The 17,161-nt window shown below is 35.2% G+C and overlaps 1 protein-coding gene across 6 annotated transcripts in view; it reads left to right on the forward strand.

Annotated features, from left to right (window-relative positions):
- The window catches only part of trio (trio Rho guanine nucleotide exchange factor), a 668,772-nt gene that overhangs the window by 84,437 nt on the left and 567,174 nt on the right, over positions 1-17,161 (forward strand). For 4 of the 6 annotated variants that reach the window (XM_072529242.1, XM_072529243.1, XM_072529237.1 and 1 more), the window contains exons 6-10: positions 2,477-2,742; positions 5,065-5,330; positions 8,476-8,656; positions 12,899-13,009; positions 17,062-17,145. In XM_072529242.1, coding sequence (XP_072385343.1) covers positions 2,477-2,742; positions 5,065-5,330; positions 8,476-8,656; positions 12,899-13,009; positions 17,062-17,145 — 908 coding nt within the window. The remainder of the gene's footprint in view (positions 1-2,476; positions 2,743-5,064; positions 5,331-8,475; positions 8,657-12,898; positions 13,010-17,061; positions 17,146-17,161) is intronic. The other 2 variants (XM_072529240.1, XM_072529241.1) reach the window with 2 other exon arrangements.

Here is a 17,161-nt window from a genome sequence, read left to right on the forward strand (position 1 = left end):
TATTTATCAATAATTTATTACTCAGTAATTAAAATAATCATATCTGAGATGCAATTTTATGTTGCACACTCTTTTTAAAGTGAATTTATTAGTCGAACGTCAAAATACGAAAGGAAAACAAGGTAGAAATGATTCGGAACTTTAAATTTTATAATCGATAGCAGTAAATAAAGTGAAGTCATGCAATTAGTTGCCAATGTTCGAGGAAGACAAAACAGTGAAAGAATATAATATTTATGTATTGTTGTGCCCTACTTTTGCAAAAGGTTATTAATAATTAGTACATCACTTTATTGCTTATTAATGGTATGGAATTGTTTGTTTGTGACGTTTCGTCTGCGATTGAGGTAGACAGTATTAAAGGCGATATGCGGTGGACTTAACTTCCTTTCGCTCACTAGTTGTTCAAATACCGATCCATGTGCGTTGGTTTTGATATACTCTTCATTTTGTTCTTTGGATATTTATTCTACAAAACCGTCTATAAATTCACTATGGTGTGTTGTAATTCCATGGTGAATTGTGGTGTAGGACCTTGATTGGGGCTTACTTGAGGACAGAGCCAGAGTGTGCGACTGGGGTGGCCTCTCTGCTCGGTCTTTTGTTCCTTTCTGGGCCAACTTTTACCTTTTGTTTACCTTGCATTAATGATATCACAATACCCTAAACTAGAGTTTGCCAGCTCTGTGGTGCATCCTGTGTATTTTGTATTGTTGCGTGCGTGTGCCTGTGTGCATGCATACGTGTGAGTGTGTATGTTATGTTCCATTAACAAATCTATATTCATTATTCTTTATATCCATAGCACATTCGCTATTTGACATTGGGCACGTCTGTCCTGCGCGAAGTACTCGAGACTTAATAATCAGTCTCAGACCGGCCTGGGGCCATAGAGCTTAGTGAATTTAGCAATCAACAAAAATGTAGATTGCCGTTTACCATGGATTAGAAAAGTGTAATTTACATACCACCTGATTATCTGATTTCTTTAAAACACAATTTTAAAGAAAATAAAATAGTCTAAAACGTTTAAATCCTTTTGGTTATTTTTGTAACATACCTACGAGTATATTGGAGAGTTATTTGTCATTAATGTAATAAAATTCATAAGCAAGGTCATTCAAAGTCAAATTTCATGTGACTCTCTAAAGCACTATCTAAGATAATGAATTTACGACAGAAAGAATTAGACAGTCGTTAAGATTAATATAGTAAGGATAGACAAATGTTCCATGTTTATCTGACTAAAAATTATTGAGGACAATGTCATAACAGTACTAAATATTTAAAAGTTTCGACGTCAAGGGCATAAAAGCTCATGTACCGACAATATACAGCTGTAAATAAAAATATTAAAGCGTAATCCTCAAATAAGCACACATCTTTCTGTCTTTTGAATTTGGATGTGGATACAAAGTGTGAAGACGTAATTTCTGCAGATACAAATTAGAGCGACATAATATTTCTATTTCTGAAAAGCTTTTAAGTATTCTTAAGACCAAAAACATAGATAGTAGAGATCTACAAATTATATCGAATCTGTATAAAAATCAGAAAGCAAGAATAAGAGTCGAAGGAGAACTGACAGAGAAAGTAAGTATACCTAGAGGAGTTCGACAAGGATGCATACTTTCACCACTCTTATTCAATGTCTACAGTGAAGTGATATTTCAAGAAGCTGTATTGGATATTGTGGAAGGTATTTTGGTCAACGGAAATAGCGTTAATAATATTAGATATGCGGACGATACGGTCATATTTGCAAGTGACATGGAAGATCTACAGTACATAATACAACATGTATACAATACATGTCAAAGGTACGAACTGCAAATGAATCTCAAGAAAACGAAATCAATGATATTCTTAAAAAAACAACAAAATGTAGATAACCTGGTCATCAATAATACAACGATCGAAAGAGTAACAACACATAAATATTTAGGAACGTGGCTAACCGAAGATGGAGATCAAACAAAAGAAATCAGATCTAGAATAGAAATGGCAAGAAACACGTTCATAAAATTGAAGAACTTACTTTGCAACCGTAACCTTAATCTAGAGATCCGCACAAGAATGGGACGTTGTTACGTTTTTTCCACTTTACTATACGGAATGGAAGCGTGGACAATAAAACAGTCTGAAATAAAAAAATTAAACTCCTTTGAGATGTGGTGCTACAGGAGAATCCACAGAATATCGTGGACTGAAAAAGTAAATAATATAGAGGTGTTACAAAGAATGAAGAAAGAATGTAAAGTCATAAAAACTGTTAAAATTAGAAAGACTCAATATCTGGGTCATATAATGAGGGGCGAGAAGTACGTATTACTTAGATTAATTATGCAAGGGAAGAGAAACCCAGGACGACTATAGTTCTGAGATCATTCGTCACGATCTTAACTTTCAGATAAATTTTTATACAGCTTTTTTTACATTATCCAAACAATACACTAACGTTTATATTATATTTTAGGTCAGCGTCTACTACAAAAATCTTGCGGGCTTGACACCGGCCAAGGTGGTGGTGGTGGAGGAGGAGGCGGTGGGGGAGGCGGCGGGCGTGAACCAGAATCTCCTAGCAATACGAACTCAGAACTCTTAGGTACCAAAAACTTAGTTTTACAAAATTTAGAGGCAGTTCACTCGTCACAACAACATCTACTTCAACTGTGGCACCATAAAAAGCTCAAGTTGGACCAGTGCTTTCAGTTGAGGTTGTTCGAACAAGATTGTGAAAAAGTAAGTATATATTTTAGTTTAATTAATAGCGTATTCGTATAGCTAATTTATAAGCCGACAGCTACTATTGAATAGTATATTAGGCTATTGTAACATTCATGTCTTCCGCGAGAGAAAGGCAGGTGTTCTTGAGACATGATGTTCTTTGTCGCCCAGGACCACGTTTCCTTATATTTTTCTTTGAATAATTACATGCAGTAATTCTGCAGTACATATTTAGGATTTCTTATCACGTGTGCAAAGTACTCCAATGTTCTCCTTTTTATGGTTTACAGAACCTCTCTTTATTTGGACGATTTGGACAATTGCTTAATTCGTCTCTGTCGATCCACGATATCCTCAACATTCGGCGGTACGCCCATACCGCATTATTGGTTAATACCTTGTGTATTTTCTTAAATGATGTTGTCTTGCTCTATTCTGCTTTTGATTTCCTAAGATATGTCCCACTTTCATTCCCCCAACAGCCCACATATTTGTATGATTGTACTCTCTCCACTATTTCTCCATCTATACTGATATCAGTTATATTGTTAGCTATATTTTTGTTTTTGCTGATGACTATCCATTTGGTTTTTTTTCATATTAACTTTTAAACGAATTTGGTTTCTATGGTCTCTTACCGTTTATAGAAGTATCTGTAAATCATCTTTATTCGTTGCTAGCAATACTGTGTCAATCCACATATCTTAAGTTTTTGATGACTACTCTGTTGGCAATTATACCGTCTGTTTTGTTTTCCACAGCTTCTCCGAAAGTCATTTCTGTATATAAATTACACAAAAGCGGGGGAGCACACATCCCTATCGAACTCCTCTCACACAATAGTCTTCTTCGGACGTCTGACCTTTAATTCTAATGTCAGCTGTCAAAGCGTTACATACATAGGCGGCACTGCAATTTAACGTTGATATTTAAGGCATCGTTTTCAAATGTAAACTGCATTGTTTTCGTATGTCAATATTTCTCTAGATAATATTTTAGTGACGTCATATATCTAGGCGGCTACTTAGTGACCACTTCATGGTAGCAGAGGATTTCTAGGAAATCCTACCTATAGAGTTATTGAGTGCTCTAGGAAAATGATTCGGTTGTTTGTTCTAATTATTGTAGGTTTTCTAAACTACGATCTTCTTCTTCTTGAACGTCACCTTCGGACTATTTTCCTAGTTTTACAATATATAAGAATTTCTACTTTTGGGATGCCTTATTTTGTGCGTAGTATTTTCTTTCTGGTTTTAATGATTTTTTATATTGCTTCCTTATAATTCGAAGTTTCTTTGCCCAAACAACTATAGCACGACGGCTCGAAAGTTTTGAGTTTTCCGTTGCCATCAGCACTTCAGATTCATAAATTATTACGAAAAACATATATCATTTTAGTATTGTGAAAATCAATTACAATTTTATTTAAGGCACACAACAATTTTCTTCTATTAAAAAAAACTGTTTTGTTTTTGTAGAGTGTTTTTGTTTTTCTAGAGTGGTCCAAATCCTTGTTTATTTTGTAGCCCAGGTAAGTTATGCTGCCAATTCTTTGTTATAAATTTGATCATTGGATATTGGCATATAATTGGTTTTATTGAAACAAAAAGGGAAATCAAACGATTTCTACCTAGCGTACTTTTTTTGTTTTTAGATGGCGTAGTTACGTCCGTATATAGTTATTTTGATAACTATTGTCTAGGACGGGAGAGATTTTTGTCTTGGTTCAGAGCAGTAGCTATACCGTTCTGACGAGACCTAAAGAGGTCGAAATACGTATAAGCGGTTGTCGCTGCCCTGTATCAAAACAAAAATCTAATACCGTCAGTATGTTATGGTTTTATTGACTTTTAATTTTATATGATACTCATCACACCCTGACACTACTATGGTGTTTTAATAAATACTGTGAAGTAATATTACAGCTAGTCAATAGAAACACCGATGATTTTTTTTTGCAGGCTTCGGTAAAAAGCGGAGATAAAATATATTCCTGTCTGACTTTCCTACTTATATCAATTGCCTCTAAGTCGTCACGGTCAAATCCGATGGAAACGTTTTTATTCCAATATAATTTAGCAATATTTAGAGTGAGACAATTTGTATTTACTTTATTCTACAATGCAACCATTTATGTCAATTAAAGAAAAGTAATTAAACTATATTCTGTATCATTTGATTAAAAAGGCACTTTTTAAATCAATATGAATGTAAAACCACGTACTGTTTTCTGTTCGTTTATCAAATCTACAAAAACTTTAGCTGTCACCACTCTACTGTATTGTAGCTGTTGCCAAGTATAATATTTATGTGTAATTAAATTAATTATTGTTTCAGATGTTCGAGTGGATTTGCCATAACAAAGACGTCTTCCTTCTTAACTATGTAGAAATAGGCCATACTTACCAATTAGCCAAGCAGCTTCAAGAAGAGCACCAGCATTTCACGATGAGCTCCATGAACGTTTACGTGAACATCAATCGTATACTTTCGGTCGCGTCGCGTCTCATCGAAGGCGGCCATTATGCCGCCTCGCATATTCGCTCGGTCGCCGGACGTTTGGATCGTACGTGGAAGGATTTCGCGGCTGGGCTAGATGAAAGGTAAGAAGGTGTAACTTATAAAATAAATTTTCCGTTGTTCATTTTTCTTTTGGGATCCTAATTGAGTGAACAGTTATTACCTAAAGACATTAACAAAAGCCTAAATTTTATTAGTTTAATGGCTTCTTTCCAAAAAGTTAACAAAGACACCATACGGTGGCTTCAGTTATATGTCCAAAAGATAGCATATTTGAAATACTTTTGGTAATAAAAAACAAAATGACACGATACACTATTACTTAAAAAGTTAAGGTAATTTTACTTTAAAACTAATTTAACTTAATGACATTTGACATTTAAAGTCTACTTAATGAAAACATCGTTCGCATTGATAGGCAGTTCACAGTTTCAAACACGCACGATTCAATTGGTTAGATACTAGGTGTATTCTAAATTCCAACTAATAAAATATCTATACATAAATGTGCGTTGTAAATATATGAATATATGTGAATTGAATTGATTTCCGTTGAGAAACAATCGCGGAGATACAATTTGTTTATCTTTATTTACTACACATACTAGAAAGAAATAGTATACTGAAAAAGGCCATGAGAAGAGCTATAGCAATTTTCTTGTGAATAGCGAAAGCTCTTTAAGCTGAAAATAGTTCATTGAGTTACTCCCGTCTAAGCTCTTACTCCCATAAGCTCCAGTATAAATATACATTTGAAAATTACAGGGGGCACTAATCTATGATTTATTTTATAGTCACTAATAGAAAAATCCACTCAAAGCAGATTCTAGATATCCGAACTTTAAACTCGGCAGACGCAGGGAGTGAACACAACTAGTACTAGCAAAAATAAGAATGAAAATAACACCAAAACATTTTCTACAGGAAATCACCGAGGAAAAATTCAATATAGAATCATTGTGGTACGACTCTACAAGAGAATTGTACTAAAGGAGTAGCACAGAAAAAACAGCTGAAACAAATAGACGACATCGATGATATAAACGCGAGCTAGGAAAAAATTAAAAAAGTCATACTGAACAAAAGAAACAACAACAATACACCATGGTTTAGAAAAGAAATAAAAGAGAAATGTGAAGAGAAACGAGAGGTCTACACGAAGTACAAAACATGAAATGAAATACTCCAGAATCCCGAGACACCTATAGAAGAATACGAAATGAAACAAAGCAGTTGGTAAGAACAAAAAATGAACTCTAGGAACAATTTACAAAAAGTATGGAAAGCGACTTCTACGGTACACAAACAAATATGGAGATTCATAAGAAACCAACGGAAAGAAATGGCAGAATTGAAGGAATAGAATAACATACCAGCAAACGAATGATAAAGATACCTAACGGAACTGTCTAAAGGAAAGGAAAATTTTAATCAACAAAGTAAGGTACCTGAATTAAGACACGAAATAGAAATAAGTTTTCAAGAAGTAGAGATAGCCATAAATTCACTTAAAAATAGAGAGTCACCAGGACCAGACGGAATAACCAACGAGCTTCTAAAACACGGAGGAGAAAGTATAACCCTAGAGATGACCAAACTTATACAAAAACTAATATTGCATTGCAAGATACCAACGATACGCAATGATCCAGAAAGGAGATAAATAACACCCCAACAGTTATAGAGATATAACTCTACTGAACACCAACACTAACCAACAAAATCAATAAATTAACAACTTTATCAAATAAACAACAAGGATTCAGATTCGGAAGATCCTACTTAGGCGCCGTATTTGTTCTGACAAATCATAGAAAAGACCATCGAATATAGTTAACCAACATATCTATGTTTTATGGACCTGACAAAGGCTTTCGATCGCATCCAAGCCGAAGACGTCTTACACCTACTGTATAAAAAAACATACCAATTAATATTATACAAACCATCGAAAGCATCCACTTCCATAATCGAATATAGGCAAAGATAAATGGAAAACTAACACAGTGTATACCAGTACAAAGCGGAGTCAGACAAGGTGACTCGTTAAGCCCACTTCTCTTTAATATAATAATGGACGAAATAATACAAGCAGTTCGTAAAGGTCATGGTTACAGAATGGGGAACAAAGAAATCCAAATATTATGTTATGCAGACGACGCCGCATTAATCGCCGAGACAGAAGACGAGCTCCAAAGATTAACACACATCTTCAATACAACAGAAAAGAAATACAATGTGATAATATTAGCAGAAAAAAATAAATGTATGACAATATCTAAATACCCACTACGATGTAAAATTGAAATTGATGGGAAAACAATAAAGCAGGAAGCAAGGATTAGATATCTCGGAATAGATATAACTAATTACGGAGATGTTGAAGAAGAAGTACGACAACAAAGCTTAAAAGCAAGTAAAGCGACGAGATCTCTTAATGACACAATCTGGAAGAACAAACACCTAAGACAAGACACAAAAACAAGAATCTATAAAGCAGCAATTACACCTATGTTAACATACACAGCGGAGACAAGACCTGACACATCAAAAATGAGACGACTACTAGAAACAACAGATATGAATATACTTCGAATATACAGACGAATATCAGGGAAAAGTCTGTTGGATAGGGAGAGAAGCGAAAACATAAGAAGAGCATGCAATATAGAAGACATAAATGGATGGGTGATAAAACGGAAACAAGAGTGGAACGAACACATTAGTGGCAGAGGATACGATAGTACGAATAGCACGAGGTAAGTCACCAAATGGACGAAGAAGTATTGGCAGACCAAGAAAAAGATGGTGCGATAATTTAAACAATTTAGAAGGCTAATATTGAAGAAAAAGCAGGCTTTAAAACCTACATACATGAAGGAAGAAGAAGAAGAAGAGTTACTCCCGTCCAAAGAGGGACTCTAGGTCAAGTACTTTCATGTCGCAATATTTATGTCTTAGCGTACGTCTTAAACATAATTTAAACTTTATTACTTTGTATTTTACACAGAAATTGCCTGCTTGTGAATTTTTATTAATAACTTTATTAAATTATTAGGATCATTCTGTAAGAGATAATTCCTTCAAATATATAAAGAGGTTACCAGACATTAAAAAATATTTTTTATAAAACTGTTTGTTAACTGTGGAATAATTTAGTCAGAATATTCTTTTATTTATTTTTATTTAGTACTTAAACAATAATCGTATTTTTTATATTTCTTATAGAACTGCAGTGTTGGCATTGTCTGTGATTTTCCACCACAAGGCGGAACAATACGTGGAGAACGTGCCTTCATGGAAATCTGCATCTGAAACTGGAAATATCCCTTCAGAAATAATGATGCTAGAAAACTCTATACACCAACATCAAAATCTATACGAATCTATGTGTCAGGCGTACACCGAGGTAAATGGTTAAAGAATAAATAGTCAAAATATATAGTATACATTTTTTTTTGTCTGGCATTGTCCTATAGTTCTACTTCTAGATTTATTGTTTGGCAATGTTCTAAAAAATTACCTTCTTGTTATCACTAACAAGAATTATAAGATATATATATATATATATATATATATATATATATATATATATATATATATATATATATATATATATATATATTTTCGGTTGTAACATAGTTTGCTAACATTGTTTTAAGAAAACAACGTTTTTGTCCTTCAAAGTTTATTGAAAGTAATGAAAATGAACAATTTTCCTTTAATATACTAATTATAGAAAATGGACAATTTTTGTGTTTTTTGTTGAAACAAAAGAAATTTTAAGAACTCCAGTACTGAGTATTCCCTCCTCTGGCAGTAATAACAGGTTGCAAACGACGAAGCATGCTTTGGATCACATTCTGCTGAAGATTGTTCCATTCCTGCTCCAATATGTCGCGAAGCCCTTTTGAATTTCTGTGGACCTGCACAGACTCCATAAACGTCTCTTCATCTTATCCCAAACATGACCTATGGGACTGATATCTGGACTGCCAGTAGAGCAAACAAATCTTGCGATTTGAACCTCGTTATGACACTCAGTAATTATCCGAGCAATGTTAAGCCGTGCATTATTATGCATTAATATTGCGTCATCTCCAAGAATAACCATATGGTCTTCTAGAATCTGTGTTAGGTACCTATCCGCAGTCAATGTCACATTCTCGATAAAGACTAACTCCGCTTAAGCGTCAAACGATATGCCTTCCCATACCATAACTGACCCTCCACCAAATAAAAGTCCCTCAGCAACACATGCTTGAGCACATCTCTCGTCTGGACGTCGCCACGCTCTTACACGTTATTCTGAATCCTTAAGAATCTCAACTCATCGAAAAACAATTCACGACTCCAATCCTGTATTTTTCAAGCCAAGTATTCTCGTGCAAAATTCAATCTGGCAAGTAAGTATTCACGAGAAAGCAGCGGTCCAGTTACTCTAGTTCTCCTCCTCCTAACTATCCATTCTGTTACGTTTACTTTTCTCACTTGTTATAGATGATTTCGAAGGAAAACTGCAGTTACCGTTCGGTTTCTCAAAGCTATACTCTCGCCATACTCGTTGCACACTCGATGATACTTACATCAACGTTTCTAGCAGTTTTGCGCTGACTGGGGCCATCTTCTAACGCCGCCACAACTAAACTTATGCTCATTACAGTACACTGACAGTAACAGTACTACACAAAAAATTTACAATTGACGTTAAAACCACAGAAACAAAAATTGTGCTGATAATGGTTTTTAGGAATTAGAGTAAAGAGCCCTTTTTATCTCAAACGCTTATCGAAACAGCAATAACAACAATTGTTTTCAAGTATACCAATAGTAAAATATGTTACAACCGAAAATAGTTAAAAAAGCATAATAATTTCTAAAAGAAATTCAAATTACGGGGTGACACTAATTTTATGCACGGCAGTGTATATATATACTTACCGGCACGAAAAACGGAGCACTTGCATTTTTAAAATAAAAACTTCAAATTTTAATTCTCTTTAAACCTTTATTCTTATAATAACGTAAAGACAAACGAAACAAACTGTTTTAAGTAGTTTCTAGTAAAAATTTAACTTTTGAACAAAGAATTGTTTCAGTAGATAACAAAGTAAATGTAACAAAATGACGCTCAATTAATGAAAACTTAAATCATGTGTCCGGACAAACTGATTTTAGTAATGAATATTTCCTCCACGTGCTTGAATTATTGCCTGAATTCTCCTTGGCATGACTAAAATCAAATGAGAACTGTCCTGTTGAGAAAAAAGTTCCTATTCTTCTAAAAGGGCTTCTTGTAACTGATTTAAGGTTAAAGGGGTGGGAAGAGGACTTCGTATCCTTCGCCCAAGCATGTAGTAAACATGTTCGATTGGGTTTGCGTCTGGACTCAATGCTGACCAATCCATTACAGGAATATTTACTTCATTTAAAAACTGTTAAGTGATTCTTTCACTGTGAGGCTTGGCATTATCATGCATCAGAACAAAGTCATTTACAACAACCCCAGCATAAGGCACAACAAAATCTTGGAGAATTTTATCAATGTACCTGGCAGCTGTTATGAAGCCTCTCGGAACGCTGTAGAATTATGTACGTGCCTCTAGAGAAATTCCAGTCGACACCATAATTGAGCCCCTCGATAGCCTACCCTAGGACTAAGGGTACATTCTGCAAAATGCTCATGTGGTCTTCGCCATACTCTCTCACGGCCATCTGGAGACCACAAGGTAAACCTGGACTCATCGTTAAATAAAACGTGCCTCCAATTATTTACAGTAAAATGAACATGGTTTCTGGCAAACTGAAGCCGCGCAACTCGATGGCGTCTAATTACGTAAGTAAATTTCGTAAATTTGCTCCTCCAAGCCTTCGTCTAATTGTTCGTTTACTTACGTTAGGATTCCGGACGTACTGAAGTTGATTTCGGATTTGTGCAGCGATCGTAAGCGATCGTTACGGGCACTAGTTCTTTGTTGGGGACCGGTTCCAGGTCGTCCAGTGTAAGCTCAGGTTGCCAAGAAACATGTAAAAATACGGTGCACAGTACTATTGGATATTTGATACTTTTGAGCAATATATCGCTCTCTTTTTTCGTCTTAAAGCAACGCAACAATAGCAGCCGCTGTTTCGGGATTTACAACCATAATTCTCGAGATTAAATCAACGCAACTCAACTTCAAATTGTGTTTGACACTTGATTCTATTTGACAGTTTACTCATATCAACAAAAACAAAAGAATGACAATAGAATACCAACAGCTATCTTTACACTTTTAAAATTGATAAGAGTAGTGTATTCTTTATTTCTGATTTTTTATGCATTTTTTTTTTTCGGATAAGCATAAGTTTTATTAGAAATTACTTAAAACAGTTTGTTTCGTTTCTGTTTACTATAATACCTAATAAAAGTTTAAAGAGAATTAAAATTTTAAGTTTTTATTTTAAATTATTAATATTAATGCTCGTTAGTGTTTATTTCGCTTAAGCTTTAGTTTTCTTCTTAAAAATTGTCTTCTTCGTCAACCATTTTCCATCCACTCCTGAATGTAGGTCTCTCCCAGTTGCTTCCATCTTTATCTATCATGCTCCAGTCTGATTCACTGTTTGCCTGTCACTTAAAAACAGTTTTCAAAAAATAATACCGTTTTAATTTCTATTTTGAGAACGATTTCCAAAGTGGAAATTGAAACGTCAAAATAAAAATATTTCAACTGAAACTGTAGGTATTTCTTCTCATTAAAAATAGTAAATAATATTACAATACCCCAAGAAAATAGCTTCCGAACCACAGCAAGTTTAATCCACAGACAAAACTTTAAGCGCTGCAATTTGCCGCACCGTATGACACGAACAGACATGCCAGACAGAAAAAGTGTAGATTATCTTTTATGACATTGCAAGATGTTGATATTTCTTTTAATTTAAGTCACAACATAAATAGTAATTGAATTAAAAGACAGGATGGAATTCCAAACGAATTACTGAACTACGAGAGAGAAAGTTTAGTGCGAGACAGTCGACAAAATCACTCCAGATGATTTAGTATTTCCGTAAAGTACCTAATGAAAGACCGAAAAGCACTTCCATTCTTATATTTAAGAAGACAGCTAAGAAAACATCCTGGGATTACATTGGTATTAACTTAATGAGCAAGAAACACAATGATTTTAGAAAATAAAATAAATCTTCAGTCAAGTGTTTTCTAACATACATAACAACAAGGGTTCAGGCCAGGCATGGCCTGTAGGGATGCCGTGTTTGTACTAAAACTCAATCAATCGACAGTAATAAACAGTTGATCTTGAACAATCAGTTGGTAAATTCTTGTGCTAAGCAAATGTCAAAGCCAAGCATTTATATCGGATTAAAGTGATCGAAGCAAAGAGAAAATAAATTAAAGGAATAAGAAACATTTGGCTGTAAAACTAGTAATAATCATTTTAAGAGGCTACAGTACTAATCTTTATGACCTGTTTATACTCTGAGTAGAGCTGGAAGATGTCTGTATTCACCATGGTTGATATACGGGGTAGGATACTTGTTACCTGCAGGAGTAAAACTGCTATTTACGGATTTAATGTACCATAATTTAATTTATATGTAACAAAATGTTAATAACATTGTAGATTTACAAACTGATTTGTATTAGGTGTATAATTCCTACCAATCGCTACTGAACGGTCTGGACCTCATGCTACAAGTTTGCCATAACTTACCCACCAGCATTGAGGAATCAGAAAAGGATTCGAGTTCAACAAACGTAATTTATGTTTAATAATAAAACATTACGAATAAAAATAGAGGTGTCTGGTCTTTCTTAAACTGTATTTTCCTATCTATATTTCTTTTAACACTTGATTACATTAAGACTCTAATCAAAAGAGTAATCATAGGAGAGGTAACTATTAAGAAACCATAATTAAAAGTATTAATGTATTTTTAAAATTTATAAAAAAATTACACCTGATTTTTTCAATTTTTGTCGGATGATAATATTCAAAGGGATGTCAAGTACTTCTATTTAAAAATGGCATCTGTATCCAAAGAACTACAAACATATCACAACGCTTTTTTTGTAGCTATTATGTAAATCTCAGTTCATGTTTGTGACAGATACAGAAAATTAATTAAATAGCTGTTTATTTTGACAGCAGCTGCAGCTGTAAATATTTTTCTAGTTGTGACCTTATAAAAAAAGTTAAATTCTGATTTCATGGTTGAAATAATGCACACATCTTTTTTGTGTTGACAATTACAATAGTCCTTTACATGAAAAAGGCGATCAGCTCCAGTGTGACAATTACAGATATATAACCCTGTTACACTACTACACCAATCAATGCGTGAGTTTCGTATATCAGAAAAACTTATCCGATTAACGAGAATGACAATGTCTAACTTAAAAGCCAGCGTTAGGATACAGGGAGAAAATTCTCGATCCTTTGAGATAAAGGATGGATTCAGACAAGGGGATGCCCTTGCTTGCCTAGTATTTAAAATTGCCTTGGAAAAGGCAGTCCTAGACACACGAATTAGAAACGGCGGTACTATTTACAATAGATCGGTACAAATCTTAGCATACGCTGATAACATTGACATAACAGGGCGTAGTAAGCGAGATGTTCAGCAATATTTCCTAGAATTGAAAACGGCGGCGAAACAGGTCGGTCTGATCATCAACGAAGACAAAACCAAGTACATATTGGTTACTAAAAATCCTAAAGCAAATGAGGTACGGGAAACAGCATTTGGAGGTCATATCTTTGAAGCTGTTGACAGCTTCACATACCTTGGCTCGCTAGTGACTACTACCAATAAAACAAGCGAATAAATTAAAAGACGAATAAACCTTACAAATAGGGCATACTATGGACTCCAAAAACAATTCCACTCAAAAGATATCCAAAGAAAAACTTAAATTATTATATACAAAACACTGCTGAGGCCGGTCCTCACATACGGAGCGGAAACATGGACGCAGAAGGATGAAAAGACTTCTAGGAATATTCGAGCGTAAGATACTCCGCAAAATATTTGGGGCTATGAACGATCAAGGGCAATGGCGCAAAAGATTTAATTTCGAATTATACCAACTCTTGAATGAACCAGATGTCGTAACGTTCAATAAAACATAGCGACTTAGATGGGCCGGACACATAATACGAATGCCTGACAACATAATTGCTAAAAGTTAACGATAGGAACACCTATAGGAAGAAGAAGCAGAGGCCGACCGCGAATTAGGTGCTTAAATGGAGTTGAGACCGACTTAGGGATACTGGAGATCAGAAGATGACAACACGTTGCCAGAAACCGAACAGCAAAAAAACAAGCTCATTTCTAGTTTAATAACTAAAAATTAGGCTCATTAAAAGAGAGTAAATTAATTATGAAAGAAAAGCTCCTATTTGAGATTTGCTACGTAAGTTTTTTTTATTGAACCCTCAAAACCCCCCTGGTAACGCATTGTACGGACATGCGTTAATAGGGACTGAATAGACATACATACAGTAGTAGAGAACCTGAAACATTGAACTATATTTTGCATGACTGCGGTGTACTAGATTGCAGACGGTAGTGACTCTTTGGAAACTAACAAGTGACTCCAGAAACATATGGTATTCATTCAATAGATATTTAAAAGTTGGTACAGGGTTCCAGAATTCTGAAATGAGTATCATGGATAAATGGAAGATGTATAGTAACCCAATTCACTGCAGTAGGATTGATTTAAAACATACAGCTTCCAAAAAAGGCCCATTAAGATAGTGCCAACTCATCTTACGCCTTACGATTCCTATCTAAAACCTGCATTAAAAAGAATAATATGGTAGTTTGTTAAACTTAAAAAGAAAAAGCGACACGCATATTGAATCAGCTGTCGAAAAGACTTCCGGCATTATTTGAACAATTGGTAGGTAAAGTAAAGGTGTAAACTGAAAGTGATAATAAGTAAATATATGTGAAGTCACAATATAATGTTTTACAGCGTAAGTCTCGTCATTGAATAGCCACATATCGTGTACTTAAAGAATTACGTGAGCATAATTTCGCCTGGGATATAGGTAAGTATGTCAAGTATGTTCTCCAAACTTCCTTGAGTTCCGTGGATGGAAACTGACATAAGAATTAGATAAGATGGCATCTAGTAAGTAATTACACTTCAGACCAGGTAATGTCACTCACCACCTACATCGAAGCGGGTTTCCAAAGAAGACTTAAAACTTCAGCGGCATTTATTGATCTCTCGGCAGCTTACGATACAGTATGGAGAGAGGGCCTTATATACAAAATTCTCCGTGGAATCCCCTGTAAACCAATAGCACGCCTAATAGATAGCATGCTCAACGACCGAATGTTTCAAGTAGTGATGGGCACAGATATCAGCCTACCAAAGAAACTTAAGAATGGCCTACCACAGGGGTCAGTGCTCTCTCCACTACTATTTAGCTTATACCTAGCAGATATGCCGGAAACACAGTCAAGAAAGTTTGGATACGCCGATGACTGGGCCCTCGCTACACGATGCAGAATACTAGAAACGTCTGAAGAAGTTTTGACGGCAGACTTATATGCATTGGGCAAATATTTTCGCAAGTGGCGACTTCAACCAAATGCATCCAAAACAGAAGTTTGTTGCTTTCACCTGAACAATAAACTTGCTGGAAAGGAACTCAACATACGGTTTGAAAATACCATACTTACCCACAACAAAACACCGAAGTACCTGGGCGTAACACTAGACAGAACGCTATCATTTAAAGAGCATTTAACAAAAACTGCCCAAAAGTTGAGTACAAGAAATAACATTATACAGAAGCTCTGCGGTACCACCTGGGGAGCATCGGTTTTCACTCTCCACTCTACTGCCTTAGCCCTTGTTTTCTCGACCGCTGAATATTGTGCTCCAGTCTGGCTACACAGTCCACACGTAAAAAAGGTCGACAATCAGCTGCACAGCACTATGAGGATGATAGCTGGTACAATTAAATCAACTCCCACCCAATGGCTTCCAGTATTAAGTCACATCCCACCTCCACATTTACGACGAGTCGACGCACTTACACGTGAATACAAAAAGATCATGAACAATATAAACCTGCCGATCCACCAAGATACCGAGGATGCACGAAATACCCGTCTCCGTTCTAGAAAACCACCAATGAAAACGGCAAGAATGATACATGAGGAGTTCAACATCACGAATGCATGGTCCCAAGAATGGAACGAATGGCAAAATAACATGCCCTGCATTACCCACAAGCCACCAGGTTTTGATCTTCCACGCAAAACATGGTCCACTCTAAATAGGATCCGAACCAGACATGGCAGATGTGCATACATGCTACATAAATGGGGAAAGAACCCGTCTCCTCAATGTGACTGTGGGGAGAACCAAACCATCGACCACATTATTCAAGAGTGTCCCTCAAGATCCTACAATGGTAGCCCTGAAGACTTCCTGTTTGCAACTTCAGAGTCAATTGATTATATAAATACACTTGATGTTTGTTTGTAACTATTTAAAGTTTGTCAAATACCTATATTACTAGTGTTTGTGTATTTGTTCTAAATGTGTTGTAATTGCCATACGATAAATAAATAAATACACTTCAACGTTTAAATAATAAAAAAGTGTGAGTTTAATGCGACATAATGTCACACTAGTACCATAATTTACTTTAGTTTTTTATCTGTTGTCACTTAAGTCGATGAAGAATCACACCAAGTTCTTAATGTTACCTCTTCTCTGAGTAGTATTATACAAGTAAGTATGTAAAAATTACTCATGGTGATGGTTTTTGGTGACAGGTTCATAGTACCAGTAAGAAACTACTTTATCAGTTGGATCATTTGGTGCAAGTCTGCAACCAACCTGGAAAGGATAAAAAACATGTAAATACAATTTCTT

This window comes from Diabrotica undecimpunctata, chromosome 4 (assembly GCF_040954645.1).
Source record: "Diabrotica undecimpunctata isolate CICGRU chromosome 4, icDiaUnde3, whole genome shotgun sequence".
Lineage (NCBI taxonomy): Eukaryota > Metazoa > Arthropoda > Insecta > Coleoptera > Chrysomelidae > Diabrotica > Diabrotica undecimpunctata.